Here is a 16,923-nt window from a genome sequence, read left to right as displayed (position 1 = left end):
GTAGTTTGAGGACCAATGGGATCCTTGTGATGGGAAAGAGAACTCACATATACCGAGTAATGAGTATCACCAAGTGCTCAGCATGTGCAAGCTTTGGTACGGAGTAACCTCACATCAAACAGACAGAAGATTTAGCTCCCCATTTTACAAAAAAAAGACCATTTTGGAAAACAGCACAATGATTTCAAAAGGCCAAAGCAGGATTTGTCCGTCTCCCATGGAGCCACGGTCTTTAAACAATTTTACAACAATTTCATTTAAGATTTGCATCTGCTGTATTTGATATTTTGGCCAAGCAGTTCTTGGACAATATATCATAATGTGTCCTCCTCCACAGCTGTCATTGTGCCTCCTGGGCTGGTACCACAAAGCGCAATAACTGGAGAGAAATTTCCTCATCTAAGCCCCCCTCCCCTCCCCACCATCCCCCCAGAAAGCTCCCTTTTGTCCTGGATTGTTGGTAAGCTCCTTGCATTTCTGTGTCCTCCATGTGGCGAGGGATAAAGGGTACTGGGTGCCACACAGACATCTGTCCCACAGATATGGTGCGAATGCATCTATGCGATATGGATATTAACCGCAAATTCAGTTCATATTCATTCAAACCATTCAATATAGCTTTTCACGCAACACTCTTCCCCTACTTAGGTCACATTAATGCACGCAGCTCCCTCGAGAGCCTATCCGATTGTTGCAGCTGCACAATGGTTATCTATGTGGAACCACAGGGCGATTATGGTGTAAAAGAGCAAGCATGATGATGTCCTGACAGTTTATCACCATACAAAACACAGAAAACAAAAAAAAAATGTTCCTTCTCTTTTCTGTACAAAAAAAATGTGTCCTTGACTTTGGATTTCCTGCTAGTAAATTAATGATGATGATACTGAGTGCGTCCATCATGCTTACTTTATTCCCTACTCTTCCACAACATGGAGAACATGGTTAGAAGGTAAAAACACAAGCAGGCACATGCAGTCACATAGACACAAACACACACTCGGTGAAGCTGGTAAGGCCACTGCCACTGTTACATAATCCATCTGCTACCCTGCACTAGGGGGGCTGAGCATCACCTCCAAATCAGTCGAGCGAGACAGCTCCGTTGGCTGTGCTGCTGGGCCTTCCCTACCATGAACCACATCGTCATCTCTGACTGCTTTTTAAGTTTGAGCCCACAATAAGGGCCCTTCCATGTTAGTTTAAAAATATGCCTATTGCAGTGTTGACTTTGAAGCACTATTCAGCCACTGCTAGTGCCAGTTGATCCAGTGGTACGTCAGTGGTGGCCACAGAACAGATGCTGGCACAGCAGCGTGTCTGACGCAGATCGCAGCTGGCAGCTCTTTCCATAGCCAGCCTGACAGGTTACATCAGTTATACAAGCAGTATAATAAACAAGCCAAAAAAGCCTTCCACGTATTTTCACTTTGAAATGACCTGAAGATACTTTGGTTTTAAAACAAATAACTTTGCCAGAAGGTTTATATTAAAAAACTTTCATGCATCTGCCAGACTTTGGAGCTCACGCTACATGCCAGTGTAATTCCACCAGCAGTCAGTTTCTGTCTGATTTGAACTATCTACAAAGTCCTGAACCTTTGACACTCTTTGACTATGCTTATCCCATTTAGAAACCTATAGTAAAACAGATTAACAGCCAGTGAATCTAAAAAAAAAGCACACCAGGAAAATCGGATTAATTTGAACTATTCAACTTGCAGCAGTCTGGTGACTCTCATTTCTTCAAGTTTGACATGTCTAGCTTTGCAACAACAATAATTCTATCTGTGGATACCTCTTTTGAGATGCATTAGTGGACTAAATCCCATAGAAATACATTTAGACATCAGGAAATCCTATGGTTAATGATATGACACCATTTATCATTCACTATAACCTGAAAATAATAAAGTGACCACTGGATGCACATGCACAGAGGTTCCATAATCTCCCAGGATGAAGACTAAAACCCTGAAACAACTGTGGTGCTTATTTGCTTCTGCTGTTTATTATGAAAACAACATTAAAGCTTATCATTTGTTGTTTGTGTTCCACATAATACAGACCAAATACAGATATGGCAATGTAAACAAAGAGAAAAAAATGATATGCCAGCTGTTAACTGTCTTCAAGCAGGCACAAACAGAGTGAATGAACATGAACACAAACTGTAATCTCAGTACACCTGCCTCTTGAGCAGCTACTTTAAGAGTCTGCAAATATTTGCAATAGCTGCAGGTTTAATGGCACAGAGCAGCTCAAATTAAGTTTCCCATCCATAACTACAATGCCATTTTTTCAGTAATTGAACTTAGCCTGCGGATTATCCAAAACATTGCTAACTAAAACATGGCAGAAGAGTCTTTCTTGCATGAAATCATCAAAATTGAAAAAATATGGAGGACAATCAATGTTTTTTTTTTTTTTCCAAACTAGCTGATGACTAAACCATGTGGAGATTGATTATTGTTGAAGGAGAAGAATCACTTTAATATCACCTCAGCCATTTACACAGATTACAGGTGGTACAAAACTGTGTGTGGTAAATTGGATCTGAAGTAGCCGATGCACTTGTGCCGCCATCATGGAGCACTTGCGTGTTAAGCGCCTTGCTCAAGGGCACTTCGGCCATGGGTACTGAGGGATACGGTTAGCAGACGACTGCACAACTGCTCTACCTCCTGAGCCATGCCGCCCCCTGCATTGTTAAATATTGATTCATTTTCACTGCATGAACACATCCTCAGGTTGACATGACCCTTACATGGAAGGCTCACATTGCAAAGAAAAAGGGGGACCAGAGGAACCATTTTGTGCGGCCTGAGCCTTTAAAAGAGACGCACCATTCATCTTAGAGAACACGCTGATATTATACACCGGTGCATGTGAAATGCCTGTAGGAATTTCATATTTTTATGAACAACAGCCAAATAAAGAGGAGTTTTTAGAACTAGCAGGCTTTGATTTCAAGAGCAAAGAATATCTATTTACAAACCAACCAATTCCTCTGCTGTGTTCTCACTCACAATTAATTATTAAGCATGCAATCCATTCTGAGGTTGTATTTGAGAAAAAAAAAGGTTGTGTGCATACATTTATGCATGTGACACACTGCACTAAATCCCCCAGCTGATGTGAATGTCCCTCAGGTTAGGTTACAACTGTGCTGCGAAAAGCATGTGAATGTTGCATTGCACATATACAGTGTATGCATCATGTACAGTGTATGCAATAAAATAAAAATAATTTTAAAAAATATCAATATGAAGATGCATGGGGATTGCAGGTTTTCTCCTGAATGATACAAAACCTTCTCCTGTTTAGGTTGCGGCCTTTAGACACTCCTGTAGTGCTGATACAATGTCTTGCAAGATGACATTTCTGTTCTCTTTGGACACCTAAGTGAGAAAAGAAAAGAAGTAAGTAAAAACTGTTAAAGATGGCGAGTAACTAGAAAACAAATAACTAAAAAAGAACAGCACAATCTCATGCTGAGAACTAAAAAAAGCCCGGTCTAGTGGAACTTATACCTCAATGGATAAAATGTTCCACTGTCTGCTTTGAGATTATTGAACCATACATTAAAAATACCTCATCTCTGACGAAATCATGTGAGATGAATGATCATAAAATCTCCAAAAATGCTTATACCATTATATTACCATTGAGAAGGCTATTATAACTACCCCTGCATGGTAAGCATCATGCATGACGACATCCATAACTGATTTGTGTGATAAATTATTTTGACGTTTGAGACCATCCTTTGTTGCTGAATCAGTCACGCATGATTTAGAGTTAATCCTGCTATAGGAGAGGGATAATGCAGGGCCATGCCCCTTCTGCTTTATTGAGCAGACAGAGCAACTCAAGCAGATTGCCTGCTAAGACTGAGAGGGTACAAAGTAAATAGCTCTCAGTGCTGTAGTATGGAGATCCATTGCAGGATTTGAAGTGCATAAATGACCTACATTTTTTTTTTTTAATTTCCATCAAGAATGTGTCAGACCGTGTTTGAGTATGTACTCACAGTGAAGACTTTGACGTCTCTCCTGCTTCGCACCTCCTCCACCAGGCCAAGTGGTTTACCCTTGGGGATGGGGATGGTGCCCAGGACGGTGCAGGCCGGACTGTCCAAAGTCTGTCTCACTGCCCTGATGAACGACTGGCTGAAGAGCTCCATTTTCCCGATCTCATCAATGACAAACACCTTCCTACTGCCCCCAGCAGCTGACCCTACCTGAGACAAGGGATGTCAGCATTAGGCATCACCACTGTCAGTACATACATACAGCTCGGCTTAACAATAATTACAATCAGATGTAAGAGGAAGCTATTTCTCATATACGGCGGACATAAAGACAAAATGAAATGCTCTTTTGGCTGGTGGCCATGTGGCTAATCTAAACTGTGAGACAGAGGCTCATCAGCTCAAAATGTCTCATGCACCAGTATCACTGACTGGGAGTATAGCCTCTGACACTGTATACATTATGCACGCGATGGGTGATCCAGTGATTACAGGACCGCTGTAAATGAGATGAGAGCTGAATATGTGGCATCGGGGCAGAGGGGCCTTCCTCTCCTGCACATGTGTAGGCGGCACTCCTGGCTCACTTTACATTCAGGATTAATCATGGTCAGTGACAGCCAGACGGCACCAGGAACACTAAAAGTGTCACTCTGGAATTTATGAAATCGCAAGCCTTCAATTATTCCATCAATTCTACGAGAAGAAAAGCTGTGATGATTTGATAAGTGGCGAGAATAGGAGTGTTTTGCTTGCTGTGATGTACTGATGAGGGCAATTTTAAAAACATGAATGTGCTGCGGTCTTACATTTCTGAAGAGGGGGAGGGTCAGGTTTTCAAATGAAGGTAAATCAACCACGTACTGCCCAACTGTGTATTCCCGTCCTCCATGAGACGCGCCGGCGATGTCTCTGTGAGTTGAAATGAGGTGAAGGTTACTCAAAACAGAGAGATGAAAGAGGACGGGGGGTTTAATTTGTATAAGATGACAACTGTGCTACCTGATTCGGGACAGGTGGCCCCTCTCTCCTGTCAGTGTGACAACATCAAAGCCGACTCTCCGGCCTCCTCCCCTGACCTCCTCTGTATAAAAACCCTCGACGCCCACGCCCGATGAGACGAGAGCCTCACAGGCCTTCTGGACAAGCGTGGTTTTCCCCACACCTGCACCAAAACACAACGAGACAAGAGACGCTGACATGGCAAGAACAGTAATATTCTTTGAAATGAGGGGGCTTCCCTGGCTGCCTGTTTTAGTGCAAGGTCATACTTTATATCACAAACCAGATCATAATAAAGGTGTTGTCTGACTTCCACTCATGTTTTTCCTTGCTGGCTCTTGTGAATGTCTTTCAACAGCCTTGTCTTATCCCACAGCGAGAAAATTATGTCCTTCTGGAATGTTATTGAAGTGAAAACATGTAAGTATTCTGCAGTAAAATGAAACTGTGTGAGCTACGAAAAGTGGGTTAAACATAACGTTAGTGCCAGTTATTGTGAAGAATGGTTCTTTTCAGTGTTACATTACTGATGCATTAATCTGTCAAAAGCATTTTAATGTACGTCCAACTGCTCCATATAACAACTTACTGCTCCATAGCTCTTACACTGTATATTTCACGTTTTGCATGTAAAAGCTTATTGTGCGAAGTTAAATGAATGGATAAAAAGTTAAAATGTCTCACTCTTAAGTGTAGTAGAGACAAAGCATAAAGTATCATAAAGCGGGAATACTTCAGTAAAGCTCCAGCACCTCAAAACTGCACTAAAGCGCTGTTGATTGATTAAATTGATTAAAATATTAGCTACTTGTCACCAGACTGCTAGCTCGTCGTCCAGAGTGAGCAGCGACAGTAAGGCTGAAGCTGCCGGCGGAGAATTGTCTGCTAACACTGATCCTGAACTTCTCTGGCTCTAAAACATCCGCTGTTACCTGGAGGTCCCGTCAGGAAAACGTGCTTCAACATTTTCAGTCTGAACGGCTGACCATGCCGCTGCAGCACTTCCGTACACACCGCGACTGGCGCATGCGCACTCTGCTGCATCACTTCATGTACTACAGCACACAGAGCGTGTCAGGCTTTTTGCTGTTACTGTACTTAAGTATTCACAGACATGGTCAAGTCTCTATAAAATGTGGATCTACTTTATGGTCTAAAATAATTTCAAGAAAAACCTGTGAATAATCTAGAATAATATGGCAGACTATCTTTAAGATGGGGACATCGCTGCCCCACTGCCTGTTAGACTCAAAACATGCCAAAGTGGCTAAACAAGTGTGAGAATTTGCAAAATGTCTGCTCCTATTATGCTTAGCAAATGAACTTTAACGCGGCAGATGGGAAACGGGATGGTTTTTGAGGAAAACATGAAAACCCCCTCAGGTGTCCGCCCTGCTAAACCCACTGCAACTCTGGGATTTGTTCAAGTTGTGACAAATCTAATGGAAATATGAAAATCAAAAAATGGATGATTTGCATACATTTGCCAAGAAAAGGTGTTTTACCTTTTCTCTCACTGTCTGGGTTGGTGTAGCAATACAGAAATGATAGAATCTCATGTCCAACATTCACTGAAATTAACGAAATGCACACATTGTAGAAAAGCTTATTTTTATTCATATAAGTTATAAAACATCATGAGTGATAGAAAGACATTTAACACATTTACCAGATGTTATCATTACTGCTCAACATAGTGTCAACTGTCTACTTTAGTCCAATCAAAGGAAATGGTCTAGTCCTGATGATGTATTATGTTTTTTTTCCTTTACATTGTGTATCCAGGGAGCTTGTTGGCCACTAGCTCAGAGATGTGGTGATATCTGTTTTTGAAATCCAAAGAGCCAAGCTCATCATCCATCTCCCCTGCCTCTTGTGGTTCACAGGATAATCCCGACTTTGCAGAATATTCTCTGACTGGGCTGCTGTTGTAGGTCGAGTCACTCCTCTGGCTGCCTGATGATCTGAGACTCTCGGTGCCGGACCCCCTCACTGCCCTGAAACTTTCCGTCGTCTGTTTTCTGGAGCGTACAGTTTGGATGGAAGCTGACCCGTCCAAGTCGTCGTTATCAGAAGAAACACTGAGCGCCGAGGCCTGGGTTCGAGGTCGGATTATGTGCGTGGCCCTAAGAGACCTCTGTGGGGAGCCGTGGGCTTTAACGGGCACGGGGAGGACGGCTCTTTTCTGGATGTCTTCTAAGTCTGAGTCTGAATCGAAGGGGTCGCCACAAACAGGAGACCTCTGTGCCTTGGCTGCGGCGGGTTCAGGGCTGCTGAGGGGATCAGGGGAGCAGCCATCGCTGGGCTCCAGACTGGTGAAGTCATCGGTGTACTCTCTCTCCTCTTTGCCTGCTCTGCTGGAGTCTGAGCAGGATGATTTTGGGCTGCTGAGTCCACTGCTCCTCGGAGTTTCCAGTCTTATCTGACATGATTCACTACTGTGTTTTTTCTTGTCTGTGCTTTGTGAAACATCTTCACCATCCACACTGGGAATGTGACTCCATTGTAAGCCTGCTTCAGAATACTGTTTCCCTGTCAGCTTTTGAGAATCACTGTCTTGCCTACAGTGAACTGCCCCCGCAGATTTATTTGTACTCTTATTTTTGTGTCTCACTGTGGCTGCTTGTTGTGCACAGTGACCTGCGATGCTGCTCATCACTGTCTCGATATTTTCATTAAGACTGGCGCTCTGGTTCAGGGTTGCTTCTCTACTGGTGCGCTTTATTATCTTATTAGTGGTGTTTAATGTCTTTTCTTTGGCATTGTGTCTCTGTGGCTCGGTGCGTGTTTCCATGCACTCGTGACGTTTTACTAGGCCAGGCGTAATTAACTTCATCCTGAGATGGAACGTTTTAGTCATTCCATGTACTAGCTTTTTCCTTGAAGGTGCGATGGATGATTTACTCCCAAGGAAAGCAGCTTCCATTTTGGTGTTTCTGCCCTGTCTTTCAGATGCGGGCCTGCCTCTTGGTGTAGAGCAGTATTTAGGGGAATGAAGATCTTTTAATCTGGGACTAGCCACCTGTCTGGTATTATGCATCAGTTTGGCTTGTCCCTCTGGATGTGGGTTTACCTGCTCATCTGCAGGCTCTGTGGAAGCTCGGTAAATCCATGCTAGATTGGGATGAACAGACAAGGGCTGTTGTGGGCTTTGGCCATTCAGCTGTGACAGCTCAATGAGGAGGGCATTTAGCAGAGGCAACTGTCTTAAGGCTTCACCGAGGACATTTGGAGACACCCTGCTTGCTTCATGGTGCTCTTGGTTTCTTGATTTTACATCGTCTCTCACTGTTGGGTCTATTTCTGGAGATACCGGGCCTTCATTTGTGTCTTCAAGCATCCCATCCTCTGAGCTTGCACCGTCCAGCATAAGAGACTTTAAGTCTAATTTCAATAATTTGTTATCCACAGTCTCGTTTTTCCTTGTCTTCTCCACAGAACCTCTGTAGAAGAGACGTGGGGGACAGAACGCAGTTAAATCCTCCTCAGGATCGCAGTCATTTTCTTCGATGGACTGATGAACTTCGCCCGGTGGCGTTTGCGTCTGAGTGGTGGCACAAACACCATCATCCTGCCTCGCCTCATTTTTTATTAAGCTCTTGTCATTTGACGCTCCAGTCATACAGGCACTTTTACAAAAAACAGCCTTATTGTCTAACCTGGGTGAAGGTACCTGCTCAGGATCAACTTTTGTTGTGTTCTCCTCTATGTGCTGCTCTCTATGCACACCACTTTTTGCATGTTTACTGTTTCCTGAGATATGTGGCAATAAACTAGCTCCTAGACTTGAAAGGTTATAAGTCAGAGAAATAGATCCAATTTTCTCTCCCATGAGGTTACATAACCTGACAAGCCCTTTTCCTTCTTGTGCAGAGGGAGTGGAGATGCCATGACAGTTCACCTCCGACTTGATCCTGTCCACCAGTTTGGTCAGAGAGATTTGTGCGGAACCGACCAGTTTAGGGATCTCCTCTTTCACATCCAGCACCATGGCATAGAGAGGGGCGTTGGATAGGTGTGTGTGCAGCGAGTCTAGGTCCATCTTGAACAGACACGACTTCCCTCTGTTAAAGGTGTATTCACCCCCGTTGCCAGCGGCATTAGCCGGCTGGTAGATGAGCAGCGTCGGGAAGTCCAGCAATCGCACCCCAAGAGCCAGCTCGTCGGAAACTTTCCTCTCGTCGTCTATCCGGATATATTCCACCAAAAGCTCAAAGGAAAACAAAGTCTCACACTTATCGCTACTTGTTTGCCGTGACATTTTGACGGCTATGACCTTTAACAACAACTAACAAAGCTGGTTAACGTTAGTAATCCGTAAACTCTGGCCCCTGGCTTCAGCCGACTCCATGGAAACGGCTCTCGTCGCGCTGTAGAACTAGAGCCGACAGAACCGCAACTCCCATTCAAGTCAATAGTCTTTAATGGCATGTTTAGCTGGTATACATGCAGTAGCTACCATGTAATAATGATACGATGATTATTTTGATGGTGATGGTGTTGTCATCAAAATGCATGTTGATTTGGTGATTTGGTCTGTAAAGGAGAAAAAAAAAATAACTTACGTGTTACCATGGCAACAACATCGCTTGCACGCACAGAAAGCAATAATAGTGAGCAGTCTAACCTTTTGAGCGTCGTGTAATTTTCAGTGTCCATGTGCACGACAGTGTGGTAAAATAATATATGTATGGAAAGCATGTATGGAAAGAAAAATGTATGGTACAATAAGAAGTGTCATTTCTATATATTCAAGTTCTGTGCGTCGCAAGTTATTTTGCGTCATACACGGGCAAGGGATACCTGGGAAAAGTAGTTTTGGGGGTACAAACGAAAGAACCAACCTTTTGCTGTAGTATTACATTGCTTAAATTTAGTTTGAACTATCACAGTTTGATGCGATTGTTATTTATATAATTATTATGGAATAAATTCAATAAAAATAATGAATAATGAGATTTTTTTCAATTAAAAAAATGCAAGAATAGGCTATTATAGGTCCAGGTCGCTATTAAAAAGCAAGTCTGTCATGATGATGATTATAACCAAGCATCACAGGAGCGGTGAGATTCAGAGTGAGGTGAAACCTGCGGGGCGCAGCCTTTCTGCAGTTCACCGGTGGGTGCCACTGTGGGGCCACAGGCTCGGCTGCTGCACAGTGAGCGGCACGGGGCTGCTGCACCCAGTTTGCATGACAGCCTCAGCAGAACTGGCTTTCAAGACAATAGTGGACATTTTTTTTTTACAGCCTCCCCCCTTCAGTCACCAGCGGCAAACTTAACTTGGGAGTTATTTGTGAGCACAGGAGCGGGTGGCAGTTCAATGGCAGGCAGATCCCAGCAGCATCGGGTGGGCGGAGCTTAGTGGCCTGCGTGTTGTCATCACGGAGATAGGTGCTGGATGGATATTGCTATACTCACTGCTACTTCAGTCCGGAGGCTGAGAGAAAGAGATGTGAGACCGACAAGCACCGCTGCAACTGTTCCTTTCCTCCATAAAGGATAATTAACAATACGCACAATCTGTTTTTCCCCGGGCGGAGCATCGCTCACGGTGTAAGGTAAGACTCCCATGTCTTTTCTTTTCCTCTGAAACAAACAACAAACTAAGGAGAAGTGAGGCTGTGCTCAAAGTGTGGTGCGCTACACAGGCTGAAAAGGCGCATAGCAACTTGTGAAATAATAGTAGTGAACAGAGGGGGCTAAGTTGTGTTTAATCACCAAAGCCAGACCTAATGTGAGCGACAGACATGAAATAAACTGGAGAATATAATCTTTAAGCAGTGGCCTACCTAGAGCGTAAATTTTTATTTATCAATAAAGTGCGCCTGTGTTAATTTATAAGAGATGAGCTTCATTGCCGCTGCTTTAATTTAATCAATTTATTTATTTATTTAAAAAATCCCAAAGGAGGATTTTAGGCTCAGATGTAGCCCAAACTGCAAAACACATGCATAATAATCCAGACAAACAATATAATGCCACTCACTTTTTTTAAGCAAATGATACCACTAATGATAGCATTATTGTTATTATTATTTTTTTTTTTTTATCATAACGTTTAATGTCTTTGTGGCTTATCCAGTTGGATTCTTATAAGAACAGATTCGCTCAGCAGTAGTTTTTTTTTTTTTTTTTGAATGAATTTGCCTGCTTGAGTGCTTCCATGAAACGGTAGGGGGAGATATAGATATCATTGTCCAAATGGATAATGAAGGCTCCACATGCCCACCCAGTCTAAAACCCAGTCTCTGGCCACAAGGATAAGGCTTTCAGGTAATATGCAGGGACTAAATTTGAATCCATGAAGGTGCATCTCTTCATCTGGATAAACAAATGGCAAAAGCAGTTTGCCCTCCTCAGGTGTAGTCTTGTTTTATCCACTCATTTTTGATGTAATATCTTACAAAATGTGTAGCTTCAGCTGCATTAGGGCTTCAGCAGTAGGTTGAGATGATGAGCTCCAATCTCTCCCAACACCATAGTGATTTGGATTAATTAAAAACTCACGTATTAATGTGAGGCAGTCTGGTCTGGTGCATGTATCTTGCTTCATTGTTGTCTGCTGCTGTGGCCCTTCCTCATCACACAGTGTTCGCTCCATTGGGAGGGTAAACAAGCGAAATATTGTTTGTTGTCCAGGACCATATCCTTTGCTGTCGTATCTTCCTGTAGGAAGTTTAGGCTACATAACAACTGAATTCTCCAATAAAGGAAAATAAATAAACCCATTCCTGCACTGATGGCTACCCACAGACAGAAATTCTAGTTGATGTTGAATGTAAATGTAAGAGAAGTTTCCATTCCTTAATTTTCACTGCCCTGGATTTATGTCTTTTTGGCTTCACAGCTCCCATCTGATCAAACATTAAGAGTTCCCTGCTCTTGGAGCGTTAAAATCTAAAAGACACCATTCTTTTTTTGCAGGGCTACATGTCTGGGAAAGATTAGTTTTCAGTGGGGCTGTGCTGAACTAAGGAGGCACAAGAGTGTTTTAAGATGGCCCCAGTATGCTCATGGCCTGTTTTACCGTTTAACATAGTTTCCCTTAACACCCAACCGTTTGGCTTAACTCCAGCTGTCATAGGCCCTCACATCAAGGAGGCAATTACAGTAGAACTTAATTTATCTAAATCCCAGACTTCTCAGCTGATCACTCTCCTGAATGGGCCTGAAGAAATATGCAGTGAGGCAGAAATGGTTTTCTATATTGTGCACAATTGTTGATGCATGCAAAAATCATTCATCTGCAGATTAAACTGTACGGGGGGAAATTCAGCATGCAGTCATTTTTTCCTCAGTGATGTAAATATTTCAGTAATGCAACCTCCATTCCCCAAGGGTTCCGATTTGTGCATTGTGTTTTTCCTCTACATTTACATGTATATAATAATTTACCTACATACGCTTGAACTCAGAGTGTTTTCACTTGGCTTAGCTTGCAGAATGTTTGCCTTCCCCAGTTAGACTAACGAGATGGAAATTAGACTGGTCGGATACAATATCTCACCCACACCATTCTTTGAGAGGAACCACAGCCTGCACTGCACTCCTAGAAAGAGACCTGTTGAGCAGCCATGGTAATGACAGTGCTCAGGGAAAGTCTTTCAGTCTGAATTTGAATGGAGTCTCTCTGTTGCTTTCTGCAGTCATTAGGGTGCAGAGAGGGCCCTGAAGAAGAGCCAGGTTCTCGTCTATTTCTAAAGCGTCTTCTGCATGACTTACCAGACAATGGGTAATTGAACCTGATAGATACGTCCTTGAAAATAAAGTTGTGTGAACAACGAGTGTTTGCCTGAACAATAAGGCACCTGTCAGGTTTGGCAGAGAAACAGTTTCCTGTGACATGCCCACAGGCCTGTTAACTTTGCAGGTCTGGAGACGCCCCACTCGAGTTACGGTGGTTACGTCCTGTCTGTGTTGTACAAATCACCCATTAGAAATGTTGAGCCGGACCACCACAGCACAGAGCTGTTGTGGTGTTTTCCTCAGGCAGGGGAAATTGCTAAATATAGGTGACTGATTTGATTTGGCCCCCCACTCCTACTTTTTTTCTCCCGGCTGCATCAGGAACTGACTGGTACGTCAGTGCCAGTCTTTTCCCCTGTTTGCGTCCTTTCCCACGGTGCTTTGCTACTGGTGTGCTGAGTAGTCATGATGTGGAGCACGGTGGGGGAGAAAAAAACTGCTGAAGGACTTAGGGCTAGGCCGCGTTTGTTCAGCATTGATGCATTTTCCCCTTTTGGACAAGAGAGGCATGCTGAACTGTGCGGTGCACCCCTCCCAACACATCCCACACCCCCTGCATGTGACTGGGATCAGGGAGCCTGCTCTGGTCTGGCTGGCCGCGACTGACAATAGGCCTCCCAACCAAATCCTGTTGCTTTAAAACCAACCAACCAGCAGACAGGGAATCACATGCTGCCTACTCCTGTTGTGAGAGCCAGACTCTTTCTCTCCTCCATCCCCTCTTTTTGTCAGGCTTTGTTGTTATAGCAGTCTGGATTTATGGAAGGCTTTCGGCCCACTCATCACTGTCAGGGAAAACACAGATGCCGTCATTAGGTTGATGTTTTTCTCAATTGATCAATTGGGTCTCTGCCACTCTTCATCTAGTGTTTTTTTTTTTTTCGTTTCATGTGGGACAGCAGAGGTTGCAGTGGGGGACTGAGAGTATCGACCGTACCTTCCACCAAAGGGTCTGTGTGTGATGGATATGGGTGATTTACTGAGCGCTGTTCATAATAGATGAAAGAAAGACAAAGGCAGGAAATGCAGCTTCCTTGTGAAAGGAGAAAGTGATAATCCCACAGATAATGGGATGTAAGATCACTGGAGCTGATTTATCACAGGGGTAAACTAGTTTTCAACACTGATGACCAATCAGAGCCCCAAAACTATGCTTTGTCAGTGCCAGCAATACTAGCCAAACATTCAGGTGGGAATGACACACCCTCCATGTTGTTCTCTGAGGTACAATGAAAAATGGTATCTTGATGATGCTTGGATACCAACTCTAGATGTATATACTGTTATACAGAGCTTGGTGCGTCTGTTCTCTTGTCCATGTTATTAACGCACTCCTCTGGAAGAGCTGAGACATACTAGCCTCAGTGGATATGCTGCATACTGGCCCACATTCGCACACTAACTGGTCCAAGGTCAGTGTGTTGGCTTCTCTTGGGGGGTGTTAGGCATTTCTGTGAGCACTGCACATTATATGCCTTCTCATGGGTAAACGGCACAATGGTTATCAAGATGGCATGTTCAACAGCTTGCTCAGGCACAGGCGTGTGTCGTCATGCATCAGGGAGCCACGGAGACGCCAGCAGCCTTTTCGCAGCACCATATTTCCAGTCTTTAAGTGCTGCGTACAAATGAGATTTTATGGCCTGTAGCACATTTCTTGAGGACATCTGTGGATTGTTGCCCTTGTCGGCTGCAGTTCTTGGTTATTTGTTTGTTTGTGTCAAATAGATGTGTTGCTGGTTAATCTGACCCTGTTGTTGTGGATAAGCCCAGGCAGCTGCATAGATTGGAGACAGATGGACAGTGCATTTCGTCAGATGTAATGCATGTCATTTAAAGGCGTGTTACCAAAGACATTTCTGCAGTGTGGGCCACTTCAGTTTCTAGTTGGCATGGCCTGGATATGGCTATCTTTGCCTAAAAAATAATAATAATGGTATTATTAAATGCTATGATGACAGTAAAAAATTTTGCCATTACTGCTAAATCACTGCGCAGACTGTTTTGCATTGCAGTAACACATTTTGTTGAATTTTTAATGTTGTTTACATCTTCCTACAGCTTATGCATATGCAGTTTGGTGAATACTTAAGTCGAATGCTGCTGCAATACAGTTAGAGTATGCACGTATTGTTAGCATTGCTAGCCCCAGAGGTAATCAAACACCTATCCATGATATTATTTTACCATGCTAAACTCACTGATCTATGCTGATTCATTATTCTGATCATCCAGCACTTCTGTTCTGTTAAATTTGTGGATATGATATTAGAAATTGTCTGCAGCATAATTATCATTTTGTTGGGTTGCAGTGTTTGTTTTTCACACTGTTCAGCATTTTTTTCCCCCAGTCAATCCCACCTGTCTTGTACATCTTGTATATTTTCTGCTATTTAATTTCTCACCGTCTTGCCACTCACCCAGTAGCCTGTTGTCATGCCAGGGACTCTCAAATGAAACGCTAATGCCATGGCTGGAGGGGAAGCTGCTGGATGGAGCAGATGGTACAGTGACACTTAGAAGTCAAATGCTGACGAAGACCCTGTCAACCTCTGGTGATACACAGCCAGGCTTTTGCTGAGCGGGAGGTGGAGAGCGGGGGCAGGGTTAGTTTGAGGGTTTGAGCCTCTCCAATGACCCACTTTGCTGTCACGGCCTGCTAGTGCAATACTGTGAAGAGACGGATGGATGGATAAGATTAGATAAGATTAGATAAGATTAGATAAGTTGAGATGAGATAAGATGAGATGAGATAAGATTTATGCTTCATGGTTGGAGCTGTCGCTGCTTGGCAAAAGTTTTCAGGCTCATTTGTCACTGGCAGCATGGGGGTCAGTGAATAGGCCATGGAATGGTGCATTATATCCATACATTTCATTTCACTCATGCCTACTCAGCCAGCGGTTACAGTGAAAACACCATCATATGACCAGCTTAGACCACACTGTTTAAATCATGACCTCCTAAATCTATAATGCTGACCCCACATGGCCGTCTACACTAAGCTCAGCCCTTTACACACACGATTGACAGACGGAGACCCATATGATGTTTACTGTATGGTGGTGGCTTACAAATGCAGCTCTGAATGTCGCCATGAATGTAAACTATAAGATCATTTTCCATTTGGTTAGTAGCCAAGATTCCTATAGATAATCCCCTTGATCTCCAGTCTGAAATGTGGGTCAGCTCAGTTAGGAGACTATTGTTATCATGGCAACCACAAAAGAGTTGCCGTTTACTTGCTAGGCTGGTTATCTATAGTGGGTTAAAATGTTGGTGTACTTAGTAGTCACTGCTCGATTAGAAAGGCCTACTAGCAACATGGGAGAAAACCCCAAGCTTTCAGAGTGGCGCTAAACCCAGTAGGTCTTTTCAGAGGAGCTGCTCTTGTTCCCCGTGTGGACACAGCGGTTTAGATTTGGCCTCTATTTGTTATCCTTTCACTGCAATGTCTGCTCAGTGGTCAGCAGAGCAAACACCACTTGTCAGAGCTGTGAGCAGGGGAGGATCACTCTTTGCTTCACCAAGCCAATCATTTAACAATGTCAATCCAAAATACCTCAAGTTCATGCATTATGGATTTGCTGTAGTCAACCATATAGGAAAATGTGTCCGCCAAGATGAATTATGTCCACAGCTTCTGTTCCCTTAGGGACTCATTAGTCTCCATATCAGGAATGTTGGGGAAAAGGCCACAGAAAGTTGCTGACCCCCCCCTTAATGTTTTGTCTACTTGTCTGTCACCGGGCCACAATGGGGAGAATGAGTGCTGGCCAGTCATTAACCCGGGGGACACTGAGTCCAGGGACCAGTCGTGACCCAGGGGGTTAACTCCCTCTGTGTTCCCCTCAGCGGGCCCAGACAATCGGGGCGACTGACCTGTCCGGTCCCAGCCAGCCTCCAATGGGAGATAAGAGGGGATTTGGTGAGTGCTAGTGTGCATACCTCCTTCCTACTGTAGCGAAAAAAGTAAAGGGTCTGAATGTGCAGACAGGACTGGGTGTGGGTGAGCCTAGACTGCATGCCTTTTTTTTTTTTTTTTTTTTTTTTGCCTCTGTAGACTTTCTCTCTCCTGTTTCCTCTGTCTCTGTTCGTTCATTGATTTGGTATAGATGACAGGAGAGCATGTTGCTTCAG

At 43.7% G+C, this 16,923-nt stretch overlaps 3 protein-coding genes across 8 annotated transcripts in view; 1 reads left to right on the top strand and 2 right to left on the bottom strand.

Annotated features, from left to right (window-relative positions):
• Positions 1–2,357: 2,357 nt before the first annotated feature.
• ntpcr (nucleoside-triphosphatase, cancer-related) lies at positions 2,358–6,054 on the bottom strand. The gene is made up of 5 exons (XM_030071428.1): positions 5,968–6,054; positions 5,036–5,198; positions 4,843–4,945; positions 4,034–4,243; positions 2,358–3,401 (listed from the first exon to the last, which is right to left on the bottom strand). Exons 1-5 carry the CDS (start codon positions 5,999–6,001, stop codon positions 3,324–3,326), a joined length of 588 nt encoding a protein of 195 aa, XP_029927288.1. The 5' UTR covers positions 6,002–6,054; the 3' UTR covers positions 2,358–3,323.
• Positions 6,055–6,632: 578 nt separating this feature from the next.
• On the bottom strand, positions 6,633–9,375 carry map10 (microtubule associated protein 10). The gene has a single exon (XM_030069932.1). It carries the CDS (start codon positions 9,294–9,296, stop codon positions 6,804–6,806), a length of 2,493 nt encoding a protein of 830 aa, XP_029925792.1. The 5' UTR covers positions 9,297–9,375; the 3' UTR covers positions 6,633–6,803.
• A 1,113-nt stretch (positions 9,376–10,488) lies between these two features.
• LOC115372823 (signal-induced proliferation-associated 1-like protein 2) overlaps positions 10,489–16,923 on the top strand; it is an 84,494-nt gene continuing 78,059 nt past the window's right edge. For all 6 annotated transcript variants that reach the window (XM_030070970.1, XM_030070966.1, XM_030070968.1 and 3 more), the window contains exon 1: positions 10,489–10,595. The gene's annotated coding sequence lies outside the window, so the exon portion shown is untranslated. The remainder of the gene's footprint in view (positions 10,596–16,923) is intronic.

This window comes from Myripristis murdjan, chromosome 15 (assembly GCF_902150065.1).
Source record: "Myripristis murdjan chromosome 15, fMyrMur1.1, whole genome shotgun sequence".
NCBI classification, from domain to species: domain Eukaryota; kingdom Metazoa; phylum Chordata; class Actinopteri; order Holocentriformes; family Holocentridae; genus Myripristis; species Myripristis murdjan.
Note: the sequence above shows the minus strand (reverse complement) of the source record. Positions and strands in the feature narration are given on the sequence as shown.